This window comes from Ranitomeya variabilis, chromosome 2, assembly GCF_051348905.1.
Source record: "Ranitomeya variabilis isolate aRanVar5 chromosome 2, aRanVar5.hap1, whole genome shotgun sequence".
Lineage (NCBI taxonomy): Eukaryota > Metazoa > Chordata > Amphibia > Anura > Dendrobatidae > Ranitomeya > Ranitomeya variabilis.
This window is the reverse complement of record NC_135233.1, coordinates 39,516,308-39,534,063: the sequence shown is the minus strand read 5'-3', so window position 1 is coordinate 39,534,063 and position 17,756 is coordinate 39,516,308. Positions and strand designations below refer to the sequence as shown.

The window sequence follows — 17,756 nt, the reverse complement described above, 5'->3', positions numbered from 1 at the left end:
ATCTAGGCAATGAGCAGTAAACTGTAGAATAAAAAAAAGTAGAAGTTATTTATTAAGAGAGGAATTGCTAAGTTGCTTATTTTTACAAGCATTTTTGCAATTTTACCCATTTAACAAGGTGAGACCCCCTTTAAACAAGCGGCAGTGGGAAGTAATCTACCCATGTACAGTGCCTTGCGGAAGTATTCGGCCCCCTTGAACTTTTCATCCTTTTTCCCACATATCGTGCTTCAAACATAAAGATACTAAATGTAAATTTTTGGTGAAGAATCAACAACAAGTGGAACACAATTGTGAAGTTAAACGAAATTTATTGGTTATTTTAACTTTTTGTGGAAATTCAAAAACTGAAAAGTGGGGCGTGCAATATTATTCGGCCCCTTTATCTTAATGCTTTTTTGCGCCACATTTTGCTGTGATTACAGCTGCAAGTCGCTTGGGGTATGTCTCTATCAGTTTTGTACATGGAGAGACTGAAATTCTTGCCCATTCTTCCTTGGCAAACAGCTCGAGCTCAGTGAGGTTTGATGGAGATCGTTTGTGAACAGCAGTTTTCAGCTCTTTCCACAGATTCTCAATTGGATTGAGGTCTGGACTTTGACTTGACCATTCTAACACCTGGATACGTTTATTGTGAACCAATCCATTGTAGATTTTGCTTTATGTTTGGGATCATTGTCTTGTTGGAAGACAAATCTCCGTCCCAGTCTCAGGTCTTTTGCAGACTCCAACAGGTTTTCTTCAAGAATGGCCTTGTATTTGGCTCCATCCATCTTCCCATCAATTTTAACCATCTTCCCTGTCCCTGCTGAAGAAAAGCAGGCCCAAACCTTGATGCTGCCACCACCATGTTTGACAGTGAGGATGGTGTGTTCAGGGTGATGAGCTGTGTTGCCTTTACGCCAAATATATCGTTTGGCATTGTTGCCGAAAAATTCAATTTTTTGTTTTATCTGACCAGAGCACCTTCTTCCACATGTTTGGTGTGTCTCCCAGGTGGCTTGTTGCAAACTTTAAACAACACTTTTTATGGATATCTTTGAGAAATGGCTTTCTTCTTGCCACTCTTCCGTAAAGGCCAGATTTGTGCAGTGTACGACTGATTGTTGTCCTATGGACAGACTGTCCCACCTCAGCTGTAGATCTCTGCAGTTCATCCAGAGTGATCATGGGCCTCTTGGCTGCATCTCTGATCAGTCTTCTCCTTGTTTGAGATGAAAGTTTAGAGGGATGGCCGGGTCTTGGTAGATTTGCAGTGGTATGATACTCCTTCTATTTCAATATGATCGCTTGCACAGTGCTCCTTGGGATGTTTAAGGTTTTGGAATCATTTTGTATCCAAATCTGGCTTTAAACTTCTCCACAACAGTATCACGGACCTGTCTGTTGTGTTCCTTGGTCTTCATGATGCTCTCTGTGCTTCAAACAGAACCCTGAGACTATCACAGAGCAGGTGCATTTATACGGAGACTTGATTACACACAGGTGGATTATATTTATCATCATTAGGCATTTAGGACAACATTGGATCATTGAGAGATCCACAATGAACTTCTGGAGTGAGTTGGCTGCACTGAAAGTAAAGGGGCCAAATAATATTGCACGTCCCACTTTTCAGTTTTTGAATTTCCACAAAAAGTTAAAATAACCAATAAATTTCGTTTAACTTCACAATTGTGTTCCACTTGTTGTTGATTCTTCACCCAAAATTTACATTTGGTATCTTTATGTTTGAAGCATGATATGTGGGAAAAGCAAGGCACTGTAAACCTAGGTTAAGATAAAGGCCTCTGAATAGAATATTACACTCTTAAAGTCTGTATATTACATTTTTTGTTTTGTGGTGTAAAGAGCCCATCAGGATCATTTTACTACTGGGACTAGCGCTCCAGGTGCGGGGGCTATCGGGCTCCAGGTGCAGGGGCTATCGGGCTCCAGGTGCAGGGGCTATCGGGCTCCAGGTGCAGGGGCTATCGCTCTCCAGATATTTGGGCTAGCGCTCCAGGTACTTGCCCTTGTGCTCCCAGGCACACGGGCTATCTTTCGCCAGGTACAGGGGCTATCTCTCGCCAGGTACAGCAACTAGCGCTGTGGCTATATAGATCCATGTACAATAAAACTGGTACCTGTCATGTAGAAACCAAGCTTTGACGTCACATGCAAGCTCACCTGGAGCGCACACACATTGACACACCCCTAATGCACTTCCATGCTAATTTGCATATGGCTTCAAAGCTCGATTTCTCTGTGCTGTCACATCGGATTACTACAAGACTGGTATCATTCTTCTTATTCCACTAGGATGCAGACAGCCATATCACTTGTTCAAGAATTTATATAGCCTTGATGGGTTGCGTTTCATGCTTTCAGCACATCTCAGTAGTGAACTCATTTCTATGCCGTAATCTGCATAGAAGGGTTTTATGGCAAAGTTATAAATTTGTGATGTTTTTGCATGGCGGCTGCTCCCGGGTAATAAAATCTCGCCCTTCTGTTTTGCTAACAAATGAATATTCGGTGGCAGAGCCCAGCGCTTTCTGAGTGTGAAGCATTTGCATCTCTACCAGGATTTTGTTTTCTGTGAAAGTCACCAGTCTTCTCTCGGGCAGCGCGCGGGCAAGCACTTGTAATTAGTCTGCAGATTGCCTGCTCCTTCAGACTGAAGATGACCCTTCTGGATATCAGCGACAAGTTAACAGCTGGCATATTCCCCGGTGGCCCGTTTGTCCTTTGGTTTGTAACCAACAGAGTCGCAGCTCCATCCCAAGATCCACAGCAGGACGGCCATGGCCTCCAACACTGGACAGCAGACGAGACACTAATAAATGTGATTACAAGATGTGGGATCTGTATCAAGAAATGCTCCGTGCTAATGCAGCAAATTACAGCCTCCGCTATGTCACCATTTAAAGATATATCGCTTGTTTATCTGAGGACGGCGAGCGGTGCCTTAAATCTGCAGAGCAAGACGTACCGAGCGTTAGGGGAACATTCATTATCTCAGCACTGACTGGTGCGGTTATACGGGAAGGACAAAAGAAAATGCTTCGGGAGGAAATATCCCAAAAATAATATATATATATATATGTGTATAATATATTTATTTCTGAAATCATAGGCAAAAAATCGAGGTTATGGAGATCTTCCCCGTGTTTTTTTTTTTTTTTTTTTTGCTCTTTTTTGATGAAAATACGGTGTGAAATACCACATTGACTTGCATTGTCAGCAGATTTGTTAGGATTTAAGATCCGACTCGGTGTGCCCCACCTGAAAGTTTAAACATACTCCTAAATGGGCCCTGTACTTTTGGACAACTTGATCTCATTTGATAGGTGATGTGATAAATAGAGAATCTGCAAATCGCTTCATTTATAAAATGTTAAGTTACCACAAAAAAAAATAACTGCAAAGTACCGACCGATACATGATCTTTTTTTTTTTTTTCTTACAACTTGTTGTCCACTGCCTGTTGTCAATTGTAATCTGCAACTACCAGCAGAGACACTGAGAATGATGACTGGAAGTCAGTGATTGTGTATGTGTCTTTACCGGTAGTGAGGGCGGGTCTTTTACTTTACCGGTAGTGAGGTCGGGTCTTTTACTTTACCGGTAGTGAGGTCGGGTCTTTGTCCCTATACTGGAAGTGGTGACGGGTCTTTGTCCTTCTACAGGAAATCGAGGCGGGTCTTTGTCCTTAGACCCATCCCCACTTCCTGCATTTCTCCCTCTATTGGACGTGGGAGCGGATCTTTGTTCTATACAGGAAGTGGGGTAGGTCTTTGTCCTTATTCAGGAAGTGGGGACGGGTCTTTGTCCTTATACAGGAAGTGGGGACAGGTATTTGTCCTTATACAGGATGTGGGGACAGGTCTTTGTCCTTATACAGGAAGTGGGGACAGGTCTTTGTCCCTCTACAAGAAGTGGGGGCGGGTCTTTGCCTTATACAAGAAGTGGGGGCGGGTCTTTGCCTTATACAAGAAGTGGGGACGGGTCTTTGTCCCTCTACAAGAAGTGGGGACAGGTCTTTGTCCCTCTACAAGAAGTGGTGGGGGGGTCTTTGCCTTATACAAGAAGTGGGGACAGGTCTTTGTCCTTATACAGGAAGTGGGGACGGGTCTTTGTCCCTCTACAAGAAGTGGGGGCGGGTCTTTGCCTTATACAAGAAGTGGGGACAGGTCTTTGTCCTTATACAGGAAGTGGGGACGGGTCTTTGTCCCTCTACAAGAAGTGGGGGCGGGTTTTTGACTTATACAAGAAGTGGGGACGGGTCTTTGCCTTATACAAGAAGTGGGGGCGGGTCTTTGCCTTATACAAGAAGTGGGGGCGGGTCTTTGCCTTATACAAGAAGTGGGGACGGGTCTTTGCCCTTATACAGGAAGTAGGGATGGGTCTTTGTCCCTCTACAAGAAGTGGGGGCGGGTCTTTGTCCTTATACAAGAAGTGGGGGCAGGTCTTTGTCCTTATACAGGAAGTGGGGACGGGTCTTTGTCCCTCTACAAGAAGTGGGGGCTTGTCTTAGCCCTTATACAGGAAGTGGGGACGGGTCTTTGTCCTTATACAGGAAGTGGGGACAGGTCTTTGTCCCTCTACAAGAAATGGGGGCAGATTTTTGTCCCTCTACAAGAAGTGGGGGCGGGTCTTTGCCCTTATACAGGAAGTGGGGACAGGTCTTTGTCCTTCTACAAGAAGTGGGGGCGGGTCTTTGTCCTTATACAAGAAGTGGGGACGGGTCTTTGCCCTTATACAGGAAGTGGGGGCGGGTCTTTGTCCCTCTACAAGAAGTGGGGGCGGGTCTTTGTCCTTATACAAGAAGTGGGGGCGGGTCTTTGTCCTTATACAAGAAGTGGGGGCGGGTCTTTGTCCTTATACAAGAAGTGGGGGCGGGTCTTTGTCCTTATACAGGAAGTGGGGACGGGTCTTCATCCCTCTACAAGAAGTGGGGGCTTGTCTTTTACTTTACTGGACTTACGTGTCTGGAGTTTCTTTCTACAAGATGTGGCGGCGGGTCCTTGTCCCGCTACAGGAAATTGAGTTGTGTCTGTTCCTCTGCAGGAAGTGGTTTGGGTCCTTATCTCTGTACAAGTAATGGAGAGGATTATTTTCTTTCTACAGAATGAGGTAGTGGGTCTTTGTCTCTTCAGGTAGTGGGGATGCTTTGTTTTTTGCAGGAAGTAGGGCCAGGTCTTTATCTCTTTACAGGAAGTGGAGGACAGCAATGTCTCTTTACAGGAAGTGGAGAGGGTCTTTGTCTCACTACAGGACCTGAGAGCGGCTCTTTGTCTCCCTGCTTCTGCTTTCTCCTGTCTTTAAAATTACAAATACTGTAATTCTCTGCCTTTCCGTTATCAGTTCAAGGCAAGCAAGCCATTGGACCTTGCAAGGAGCAATGCATGCTGGGAAAGTAGGGAGAGAAAGATCTAGTAATGCTGGCAGAATTCTGATAAAGAAATGAAAAGCGGGTCAGTTCCAGGACATATTAGACCGGTGTTTGCAACAAAAATAGTTTTACCTTGTAGGATAGGAAGGCCATGTATTTCTTAAGGTCTTGTTTAAAAACGACAAGTATGCACTGACTAAACAAAAAAAACAAAACTTGTCCTATACTCATTTTCTTAGCGTCTATGCATAAAGTTAAGTTGATTGCACCACATATAGCATAACGTTCTGGGGTCTAAAAAAAAAGTTGGGTGACAGCCCCTTACATTGTGTTCTCATTTGCCCAAAATAAGGTTGAAATCCTCTTTAAAAATTAATTGTGATTGTAGTTACCTTGTGTTTGCGTTTGATGGCAGATGCATCTTGTAGTGCTGACATTGGCAGGTATCTGCTTTTTTTATGGCACTTTTTTTTAACAATTATTGTTTTTGTTCTAGGTTTTGCTCGTCCTGGATACGCAGACCCAGGAGACCTTTATTTTAAAAGTGAGTATTCATAGGAGATGATGGAATTTTTATTTCATAGGTCCTAAGGATGAGTCCCCTCATTTAAAGAGCCCTGTACTGTGTAGAGATTCCCTTTAAACTGCCTTCTCGTAGGTCACACCAGTCATACTGCCTGCAGACACCCAGTAATTTCCATTTACTCTCTTGCCAATTGATATGATGGGATCAGATTACAGAGAACTCGTCACCTCTCCTAACATGTCTGATTTAGTATACTTTTATTTCCCTGGATACATTAAGTATCATTTCTCCCTGAGGAGATTGACATGCTAAGCATGCCGAGATGAGGAGACTTAAAGCCGCAATGCTCCTCTGGGAAATATGCTAATTATGCAAATTGTCTCTTCAGAGAGGACGCAAACTAGAACTCTAGTGCCACCTATTGGAAGGTAGCAATCCTACAAGTCAATGTCGACCCTTTAACGAGCCTTGTCACATGACTTAGGCTAATAGCCAAACCAGAATCTCAATTTGCAGACACTGTGTTTCAGGGTACTGCCCCCTCATCAGTGCAAAGTGGAGATCTGGTTTGGCTGAGTGAGAGACGTCCGACTGATATCCAAGAAGTATCGTTTCTAATTGCGGAGATTGACATGCTAAGCATGCCGAGATGAGGAGACTTAAAGCCGCAATGCAGCCAAACCAGATCTCCACTTTGCACTGATGAGGGGCAGTACACCGAAACAGTGTCTGCAAATTGAGATTCTTGTTTGGCAATTATCCTAATTCTGTATTGTGCCACTCCTCTGTTACTCCTCCTGGAAATGTATGCCTTGCCATTCCCGCTTGTCCCTACGCATTGACAAAGTCCTCACTGATTGGAAACCGTCTAAATGTGTGGAGACACACCCTCTTGACTAAGAGGATGGTAATGCCCAGTTGACATAAAAATAACCAAATACATGTATTTATTGAAACAAACATATAAGAAAAGCGGATGGGCTCACTTTTATCATTTGCATCTTGTCATGTGCTCTTTATTTTTATTTAGGGCATATGGACTTTTTTTTTTAATTTGGGGTCATCTATGTTTAATGCCTCTGTTTGAGCCAGCAGAGAAGCGCTCACAGACCTCGACTTTCACCTTGGAGACCATTCCATGTCTTGCGTGATCGGCCATAATATTTTGAATAGCCATGCGATTCCCCTGCAGGGGCCAGATATGGCTTTTTCTGGGGATAAATGCTGATGGCCAGAGCAAAATGGAGAAACCGAAACTCTGATGATCACAGAGATGGCTTCTGTTTTCAAAAGTGGTTGAATTCTACTTATTCGACCTCAACATCCACATAGACATATATGAGGCTGTTGAGGTCGGGTGACGAGACCCGCTGATGAATGTCAGACTTTTGAAACCAAACGAAAAATGACCAGTTTTTGCTTTTATTTTATGCTCTCTGCTCCCCTGAGTTTTGCGGTGCTTGGTTTTTTTTTAAATCTGCCATATGGTACCAAAGATATGGGCCTTTTTATTCTTTATGGTCTAAACAAGGCGTGGCTAATAAGGTGATGATGCAGAGCAGCCTAAAGACACGCCCCAGAGGATCCTGTCAGCCACGCCCCAGAGGATCCTGTCAGCCACGCCCAAGAGGATCCTGTCAGCCACGCCCCAGAGGATCCTGTCAGCCACTCCCCCTTGGAAAGACCATAAAAATTTGCACAAAATAGAAAGGCCTATATCTCTGGAACCATATGACAAATTAAAAAAAAAATATTGGAATACTCAGGCGAGCAGCAAGAATAAAATTTGGTGACAGGTCCTCTTTTAAATCCAGACACCTATAAGATTTTCATCCTTTAGAAATGATACAAATTCCTGTTCACTAACTAAATCTCAAGATTGACAGTGATTAAGCAATACATGATGAATGTAACAAAATGGTCTAGCTTTTCATTACCTGCCCTGATCTTCCATTACAGTCTTTATAGGCCAGAGCTGCAATCACAATTCTGCAGATTGTCACTGGAAACATAGGAATGGTGACCGCAGCTATTAAACGACAGCTGATGGGCTGTATACAAGACGATCAATGATCTATTATGGTCTCTTTAGACCGGGCTACCAGGAATTCTGTGTGTATAGACTTTCATAGTTATCGGCAGCATATCCCCTGTTTGTCCTACGTAATGTGCTGCCGAGAACTGAGTGATACAATCACTTGATGAGCGAGTGTGAAAGATAAATCGTAGCTTTTCCTGCAGCATCTTACTTCACTCTCCCTATTGAAAGCACATGCACACTCAGCTGAACCGAGCATGCAAGTGTATGAGGGAGTCTATGAGAACTGTCGGCCAAGAGGATGCAGACACCTTAAGGTTCAAAGTCCTGAAAGCCTTTTTTTTTTTTTATTTCAGGAGAAGTTGTGTAATATGAGTAGGACATGCCGTTTTGCTCAATCTGCCCTACAATTTTCCTATTTTCTCACTTTATTCATGTTCCCTTGGGGGCATAACTACAGCAGTTGCAGGAATTAGTCATACCCCGGATGCTGAACCTTAAAGGGGCCCCAAAAGGTCCATGGAAAGACCAATGCTATTAAAGGCTTATGATCATCGGGGGCCCTTGTTGGAGATTTTACATTGGGGCCAACAAGTGATGTGATGGTTCTCCATCATAGTGATAGTTGGGTCACTCCTTCATTACAGAGACTAACTGCATAAAGCCATAAGCACGAAGGTTCCTTAAGTCGGCCCGTCGTCCTATGTGCTCGCAGAAAAAAAAACCGTAAAGAGAGGTCGGCGGCCGAGTACACAAAGTGTCACTCTGATGACTTAGTTTGAGAGTGAGCTACTAATAAAAACGTTGACCCGTGTAATTGATTTTAATGGTAGCTTTGTGCCATCTTCTGTTCTCTGGATACCTGCCAGATGCCATCAGCCGAGCCTCAGGGGATCGAAGGACATGGAGGAGCAGATGAGCGGCTTCTGCGCAGCCCGCAGTCACTCGGACAGATTAGTTTGGTTGATAAACATAAAGCACAGCGGGATCCAAAGGAAGCGCAGGGTACGACTGACCTTTCTGTTCTCTGTCAGGGTCTGAGGAGAAGCAGCGAGGAGTCCGGGAGCAGAAAGACTATCATTCCCCGCCGCGTGCCCAACATGGTCTGTCTGCACAAGTACATCATCGCGGAGGAGTCTGTGTTCCTGGTGCTGCAGCACGCCGAAGGTCGGTCACTGTATCAAAGACGTTTGCAAAGACGGCGCTTAGCTAGGACTCTGAGGTCGCGGAGATGGCCGCGCTCATGTGGTGGCCGCCATTTATCACACTCAGAGGCGCATCCTCGCCAGGAATACATAACATACCAGACCAGGCTTTGTTACACAGTCTGTGGGATTTACCTTGTCGTTTATACCTTTTTTAACTTTTACACCCTCCAGGTAAAAAGTTGAAGGGGAGGCAGCACGTCAGTGGTCCTTTGGCCCCTTTATTATCAGGAGATTGGGGATATCAGGCGCCGGACTATCCCCCCAATTATATAGCGACTAGCGGTGAGCGAACGTGCTGGGATAAAGTGTTATCTGAGCATGCTCGGGTGCTAACCGAGGGTCTTCGGTGTGCCGAAAAATACGTTCTAGTCCCCACGGGTGCATGTCTCACGGCTTTTCGACAGCCGCAACAAATGTACGGATTGACTTTTTGTTACATCATCCCTGCATGTGTTGTGGCTGTTGAACAGCCGGTAGACTTGCAGCAGCGGGGACTAGAACATATTTTTCGAGCACGCCGAAGACCCTCGGTTAGCACCCGAGCATGCTGAGATAACGCCTTATCCCAGCACGTTCGCTCATCAGTAGTAGTGACATGAGTGGAAAAACCCAATTATATGGAGCTGAGCTGCAGTATCAGATTCAGCCTCTTGATTGTGAAAAATATAGTTTTTTCTAATTCTGAATATCCATCAAATAATGATTTTGTTGTCTCCTTTAAGAATAAAATGATGATAAGGATTTGAGACCCCCATTGATTAGTTAATGCCACAGCAAGTGTTCATCTCCCCTATAGCACCATCGTAGGATAAAGAAAGCATTGCACTGCGGCCACTGAAACCAAGCTGTTTTTGTATAGAACAGACATGACGTCCTGTAGACTCTAGGTGTGATCGATCATCACACTGTCGGGCCTTTCGCTTCCCTTTCTACTGACTCCAAATCTCTAATATGGATATTTGCAAATTATAATATGGAAGGGAGTCCCGAAAGAGCGACTGTTGGCCATTGCTGGCCCAGGTGCCTCTGCGGCTGACGTCCGCTCCTGTGGTCCGCGTTGCAGTGGAGATTGAGACCTCTATAAATGTTTTGTTATTAAGAGGGGTTATCTCATCATACACCCCCCAGGGAGGTCTAAGCGGGTGAACAGGTGCATCAGTACATTTCCTCTGCAGTTCACTATTTCCTTATACCCTAATTTTATCTATGAATAATTGTGTGACACAAACTATTTAAAGGCAACATGTCGAGAGCTTCATTGTGGCCGAACCACGGGCAACGTGACATATAGTCATGCTCCATCGTTACAAACCACCATGTAATAGAAACTATAGCTTAGATAACGAACCATGCACTGGTAATGTCGGTCCGGCATGTGGAGTAAAGTGAGGTCTGGACATGAGGACTGGGAGTGGATCCGGGCACTGGTAGTGGATCCAGGCACGTAAGTGTTGTGGATAAAGGCATGGGGCAGGAAGTAGGGGTCCAGACACGGGGAAGAAAGTAGAGGGAGGAGGTCCAGACACGGGGAAGAAAGTAGAGGGAGGGGGTCCAGACACTGGGAAGAAAGTGGAGGGAGGGGGTCCAGACACGGGGAAGAAAGTGGAGGGAGGAGGTCCAGGCACGGGGAGGAAAGTGGAGGGAGGAGGTCCAGGCACGGGGAAGAAAGTGGAGGGAGGGGGGCCAGGCACGGGGAAGAAAGTGGAGGGAGGGGGGCCAGGCACGGGGAAGAAAGTGGAGGGAGGGGGGCCAGGCACGGGGAAGAAAGTGGAGGGAGGGGGGCCAGGCACGGGGAAGAAAGTGGAGGGAGGGGGGCCAGGCACGGGGAAGAAAGTGGAGGGAGGGGGTCCAGGCACGGGGAAGAAAGTGGAGGGAGGGGGTCCAGGCACGGGGAAGAAAGTGGAGGGAGGGGGTCCAGGCACGGGGAAGAAAGTGGAGGGAGGAGGTCCAGGCACGGGGAAGAAAGTGGAGGGAGGAGGTCCAGGCACGGGGAAGAAAGTGGAGGGAGGAGGTCCAGGCACGGGGAAGAAAGTGGAGGGAGGGGGTCCAGGCACGGGGAAGAAAGTGGAGGGAGGGGGTCCAGGCACGGGGAAGAAAGTGGAGGGAGGGGGTCCAGACACGGGGAAGAAAGTGGAGGGAGGAGGTCCAGGCACGGGCAAGAAAGTGGAGGGAGGGGGTCCAGGCACGGGGAAGAAAGTGGAGGGAGGGGGTCCAGGCACGGGGAGGAAAGTGGGGGGTTGTCCAGGCACAAGGAAGGAAGTGGGGTCCAGTCACGGGGAAGGAAATGGCATCCTGGCATGGGAATTTAGATTCAGAGATGGGTAATTGGGTCCAGGCACTGAAAGTAAAATGGGGTCCGGACACCAGGAGCGGAGTTGGTCAGGGCACGGGAAGTTGTGTGCAGTCAAGCATGGGAAACAGTGGGGTGTGGGGACGGGGAATGGTATAAGATCCAGGTATGGAGAATTGAGTGGGATCAGGCATGTCGAGTGGACTGAGGTCCGGGCACATGGAGTGGGGTCTTGACAGATCACTCCAGGAACAAAAGTTAGATTTTTTTTTTTCTGAATCATCACATTTTCGAGTAAAACCTAGTTACAGGGCCGGCGTTAGGGGCAGGCAGACCAGGCAGCTGCCTGGGGCCCCCTCTCCCCCAGCTAGCGGCAAGTCACACAGCCGCTATGGGGCCCCTGTGAGGCAGGGGGGCCCGCCAGCGCCGACTCCCCCGCCGCATTGAACTATACCGGCGTCTGCCGGTACAGTTCAAAGCAACATGGAGGAGAGAGCGTCACCTAACGCTCCTTCTCCCATCATTCCCCACTCTGCCTCTGACACAGCGGGTGCGCGTCATCGCGTACTCGCTGTGTGCCAGGCAGTGCGGCGGCAGCCGCCGACACGGGAGCAGCGTGGGCTCGGGGAGAGGTGCTTGTGTTTTTTTTTTTTTTTTTTTTACTGGACTATGCGGCCATTCTCGGGAGGAGAGAGGCGGGGAGGGAAGGGGGGATGTGGGCAGTGCTGTATACTACTGTGGACAGTGCTGTATACTACTGTGGGCTGTGCTGTATACTACTGTGGACAGTACTGTATACTACTGTGGACAGTGCTATACACTACTGTGGGCAGTGCTATATACTACTGTGTGGGCAGTGCTGTATACTACTGTGTGGGCAGTGCTGTATACTACTGTGGGCAGTGCTGTATACTACTGTGGGCAGTGCTGTATACTACTGTGTGGGCAGTGCTGTATACTACTGTGTGGGCAGTGCTGTATACTACTGTGGGCAGTGCTGTATACTACTGTGGGCAGTGCTGTATACTACTGTGGGCAGTGCTGTATACTACTGTGTGGGCAGTGCTGTATACTACTGTGTGGGCAGTGCTGTATACTACTGTGTGGGCAGTGCTGTATACTACTGTGTGGGCAGTGCTGTATACTACTGTGTGGGCAGTGCTGTATACTACTGTGTGGGCAGTGCTGTATACTACTGTGTGGGCAGTGCTGTATACTACTGTGTGGGCAGTGCTGTATACTACTGTGTGGGCAGTGCTGTATACTACTGTGTGGGCAGTGCTGTATACTACTGTGTGGGCAGTGCTGTATACTACTGTGTGGGCAGTGCTGTATACTACTGTGTGGGCTGTGCTATATACTACGTGGCTATGCTATATACTACTATATGGGCTGTGCTATATACTATGGGGGTATATTATATTCTATGGGGAGGCTGTGTTATATATTTGGGGGGTACATTATACATTATATTCTATGGAGGGGGCTGCATTATATTCTGTGGGGGGCTTTATTAGATTTTATGAGGGTTGATTGCATCATACCCTTTGATGGGGCTACATTATATTCTATGGGGAGGTGGGCTGTATTATATCCTGTTCGGGGCTACATTATATTCTATGGGGGGGGGGCTGTATTATATTCTATGAGGGGTGATTGTATCATACTCTATGAGGGGGCTACATTATACTTTATGGGGGGCTGCATTATATTCTGTAGGGAGGTTTCATTATACTCTGGGGGGGTTACATTATACTCTGGGGTGGCTGCATTATACTCTGTGGGGTAGTGGCTGCATTATACTATATGTGGGCTGAATTATATTGTATCGAGGACTATGGGGAATACGTTATACTATATGAAGAACTATGGGGTGCATTATACTATGGGAAGTGAATTGTACTACATGGATGACTATGGCGGTGCATTATACTATATGGAGCACTGTGAGGAGTGTATTATGCTATATGGAGGACTGAGGAGTATATTTTAATATATGGAGGACTATGAGGAGTGTATTATACTGTATGGAGGACTATGGGAAGTGTATAATACTATATGGAGGACTATGAGGCGTGTATTATACTATATGGAGGACTATGGGGCACATTATATTGTATGGAGGACTATGCGGTGTGCATTTTACAATATGGAGGACTGTGGTGCACATTATAATATATGGAGGAATATGGGGTGTATTATACTAAACAAGCAAAATGCTGCATATTCATTGGGTGATTGGATTGTTTATGCCGGAATAAAAATCATTGTTCTCAGCAGGACGTCGCCGGTGTAAACTGTAGATGTGCTGCTGATAACATGATACTGTATGGTGATCTGTTAGTGATCTATTAGTGATCGTTCTGTCCCCTTCATTCTTTCTCAGATGGTGGAAAGAGGCCGGGAAACAAGCGTCCAACGACTTCAGTATTGTCGATCACACTCGTTTAGCGGCCTGAGATCAGCGCATGTAAATACAACCGAAATGCTTCTATGTGATGTGCAATATGTTAGCATTTGGGGCCCCATTTTAAACTTTGCCTAGGGCCCCACTTTGCCTAAAACCGGCCCTGCCTAGTTGTAGAGGTAGTGTGTCTGATTTGACCACCATGAATCTCCTGCACAGGGAGCAGCGTCCAGGGACAGGCAGAAGAGTCTGCTGAGTAGCTTGATTGATTGAGAAGTTATGTTTTCTTTGAACACCACAGCATTTAGATTATATTTTTTTCTTTCAAGGGAATCTGTTTGATTTGATCAACATGAATTTCCTTACGAGTTCCACTCATCACTTATTTTCTATCATCCAGCAGTACCCCTTCAATAGAAAACTAAACTTTAAAAAAAACTCCAAATATCAAGATTAAAGTTTTTGATCCCTCTTATATCATATTTCAGAATCTAATGGTGGATCATGAATATGTATTCATTGGGAATTAGATATTTTAGTGGCTGAAAACTCCTCTGATGGGAACAAAGGATCGGGCATGTTGAAATCCAGCATGCCCAATCCTGCTTTCCTTTAACATCTGCCGTTAGAGGACAGTTTTGACACCTCCACTCACATTTGTCCATTTCTTTTGAGTGGCGAAAGGATACAAATGTCACCAGATATAAGGATTTATGAGTGCAGCCATCTTTTCATTTTTGGCCACGGTTCGGGTTATATCCGTTATTATGGGATCACTCTTTAATAACACGGAGGCCAGGGAAGTTCTGTGTATTCGGCAAGCACGACGAGATACAAACCTCACCATCTACTTTTTTTTATTCATGAGTCTTTGCCAAGTCCTTCCGTTCCTGTTAAGAGTTTCACTGCTGGAATAAAAAGAAACTACCAAATTCCCAGCTGACTTCATTAGTATGTCGTCTTCTTTTTAACAAGAGGAGATTGTGCCTAACATTTTAACATTCAACATTAATCCCGCAATATTACTGCTAACAATACAGCCAGTGGCGACGCATATGGACACAAAGCAGAAATCCACTCGTACACGCAGTAAAAGTGCTTGTGATGTCCCTTTTTGTGTTCCGATTCCCCTCCACGTGTGCGGAGCAGGTGGCAAATGAAATGTAATTGTCACACCTGGATGGCGATGACTCACTTAGAAGAGCTGCCGCCACGGACTTCACCCTTTCAGTGCTGGCACGATGTGAAATTTCCTTGGTTTGACCATGTAGAGCGAGGCCAAGGTGGTCCGCAGAGTCTTACAATACATAATGTTTAAATCTACATAGTTTACAGATGTCTGTCGAATTTATTGGGTTCACAGGCGTTGCAAGGACGAAAGCACAACATCCATTCCCCCAAAAATGGGTAGTTCTCTACTCAAACTCCCCCCAAAAATGTGGTTACGAAACAGTGATGCTTTAATCCATATAAAAATGACATCCTGCAAAAATATCAATAGCCTTCGCGTTTTGAATGCGTGTGAACCGTTCATGAGTAAGAATCGTTAATACATACAAGTTCGAAACGCGAAGACTATTATTTATTTCTTTTGTTGCCAGGATGTCATTTTTCAATGGATTAAATAAGGTATCGTTGTTTTTTAAGATTTTTTGGAGATCGGACGTTGTACTTATGCTTCATCCATCCAGTGTGGCGCAAACTAAAGTAAGTTGCAGAGTCCATGGGATGCTGCCATTTACCAGGGACCCTCACAAGGAAGTTTACCCCCCCCCCCCCAGTCACGATCCTCAAAATAGACAAGGGTTGGTACTGAGAAACTGTAGTGTATGTAAAACTCGTAAAGTAAGACAGGGCGCTGTCAGAATAAAAGGATCAATCGGGTGATGTAGTCAAAATTCAGACCAGGAATCAAAACCATGAAATATAGGAAAGAACGACAATCCAAAGTGCAAAATCCAAGGAAGAGAAAACACTGAGTCAACATAATTTTATAACAGGCTAGATTCAATACTTGTATAGAAACTGATACTCAGGCAATAAGTGAGAGACCTGGCTGGGCTTAAATAGGGGTCCGGTGCCATCACCAGTAGTGTGAGAGTAGTCTGTTGGAATGCTACCTGAAAACAAAGTAAGATGTGATGTCAGAACATAGCGACACCACTAGTTGATGGGTCATATTATGGTGACCTTCGGTATGACACTGTTGTAAAGTGCTACCTATAGAGAGTGATGCTTTTGCTGACTTTTACCTGCTGCCGTGGTGAAACATGATGTCCCGGCTATGCTGTGAAAGAGATGGGCCAGAAGACTGCTGTGTCTGGTTTCACAAACTCCTACACTGGTTAGAAGTACTTCACCATCGTATTAAACAGTACAGTTTTTATTCCTTGGTAGCAGTGCAAGGGTTAATCTGTTCAGTTGAAAGTTGGAGCTTTCCTGTTTTCCTACCTGGATTGTGTCAGCTGTTCAGTATACTCACCTCCGATTCCAGAACCAGGCAGTAAGAACTACCACTGTCAGAAACACACACACACACACACATACACACACATACATCCTGCCGACTTCAACTCAAAAATATTGCACGAATCCGTTCATTCATCAACCAAGAATCTGCAAAAACCCTAGTCCATGCCCTCATCATCTCCCGCCTTGACTACTGCAACCTTCTGCTCTGTGGCCTCCCCTCAAACACTCTCGCACCCCTCCAATCTATTCTAAACTCTGCTGCCCGACTAATCCACCTGTCCCCCCGCTATTCTCCGGCCTCTCCCCTCTGTCAATCCCTTCACTGGCTCCCCATTGCCCAGAGACTCCAGTACAAAACCCTAACCATGACGTACAAAGCCATCCACAACCTGTCTCCTCCTTACATCTGCGACCTCATCTCCCGGTACTTTCCTACACGCAACCTCCGATCCTCACAAGATCTCCTTCTCTACTCCCCTCTTATCTCCTCTTCCCACAATCGCATACAAGATTTCTCTCGCGTATCACCCCTACTCTGGAACCCTCTACCACAACACATCAGACTCTCGCCCACCATCGAAACCTTCAAAAAGAATCTGAAGACCCACCTCTTCCGACAAGCCTACAACCTGCAGTAACCACCGATCGACCAAACCGCTGCAAGACCAGCTCTACCCTCACCTACTGTATTCTCACCCATCCCTTGTAGATTGTGAGCCTTCGCGGGCAGGGTCCTCTCTCCTACTGTACCAGTTATGACTTGTATTGTTCAAGATTATTGTACTTGTTATTATGTATACCCCTCCTCACTTGTAAAGCGCCATGGAATAAATGGCGCTATAACAATAAATAATAATAATAATAATAATACTCCCCTGTGGCACTTAGTGATTGCCAGTGTTAGGTCTTGCTGCCTGGTTGTGGAGTTGGAGGTGTGGTTGGTGTTGGAGTTTGTTCAGGAGATTGTTGTTTGGAGTTTTGTCTGTGTGCACATCCTCATCCGCTATTTGGTTTCTCCTTCCTTATACTAAATCAAGAAATGGTAGACCTTTTAAGTTCACATACTGGTACTTCTGAAGCATGTAATATGGAAATATCATATAAAAAAAAATTTGCTGCCCAATTTCAAAGTATCTCTCAATCAATTTTATTACAAGAAATGTTCATCGGGAGAATCAGGGATTGAGTTTTCTTGGTAGAACGTCTTTATACGAACCGGAAGACCACCATGTGCAGTGTCAGGCTTCTGCTGGAGTGATGTAGAGTACTGTATATTTCTAGAGGGATAAATCCGCATTGACCAACTGGCAGTCGGGAGGACAAATCTGTTTTTTCTCCTATACCAGAAGAATGCTACATGCCCCAGACGCTTGGTGCCAACTGTGGAAGTTGGATAATGGTCTGGGGGCTGTTGTTTTATGGCCTGGGCTTGGGCTAC

At 45.7% G+C, this 17,756-nt stretch overlaps 1 protein-coding gene across 2 annotated transcripts in view; it reads left to right on the top strand.

The window, feature by feature from the left end:
- The window catches only part of RPS6KC1 (ribosomal protein S6 kinase C1), a 159,080-nt gene that overhangs the window by 101,170 nt on the left and 40,154 nt on the right, over nucleotides 1-17,756 (top strand). For both annotated transcript variants that reach the window (XM_077282284.1, XM_077282285.1), the window contains 2 exons: nucleotides 5,874-5,921; nucleotides 8,976-9,108. In XM_077282284.1, the coding sequence (XP_077138399.1) occupies nucleotides 5,874-5,921; nucleotides 8,976-9,108 (181 nt within the window). The remainder of the gene's footprint in view (nucleotides 1-5,873; nucleotides 5,922-8,975; nucleotides 9,109-17,756) is intronic.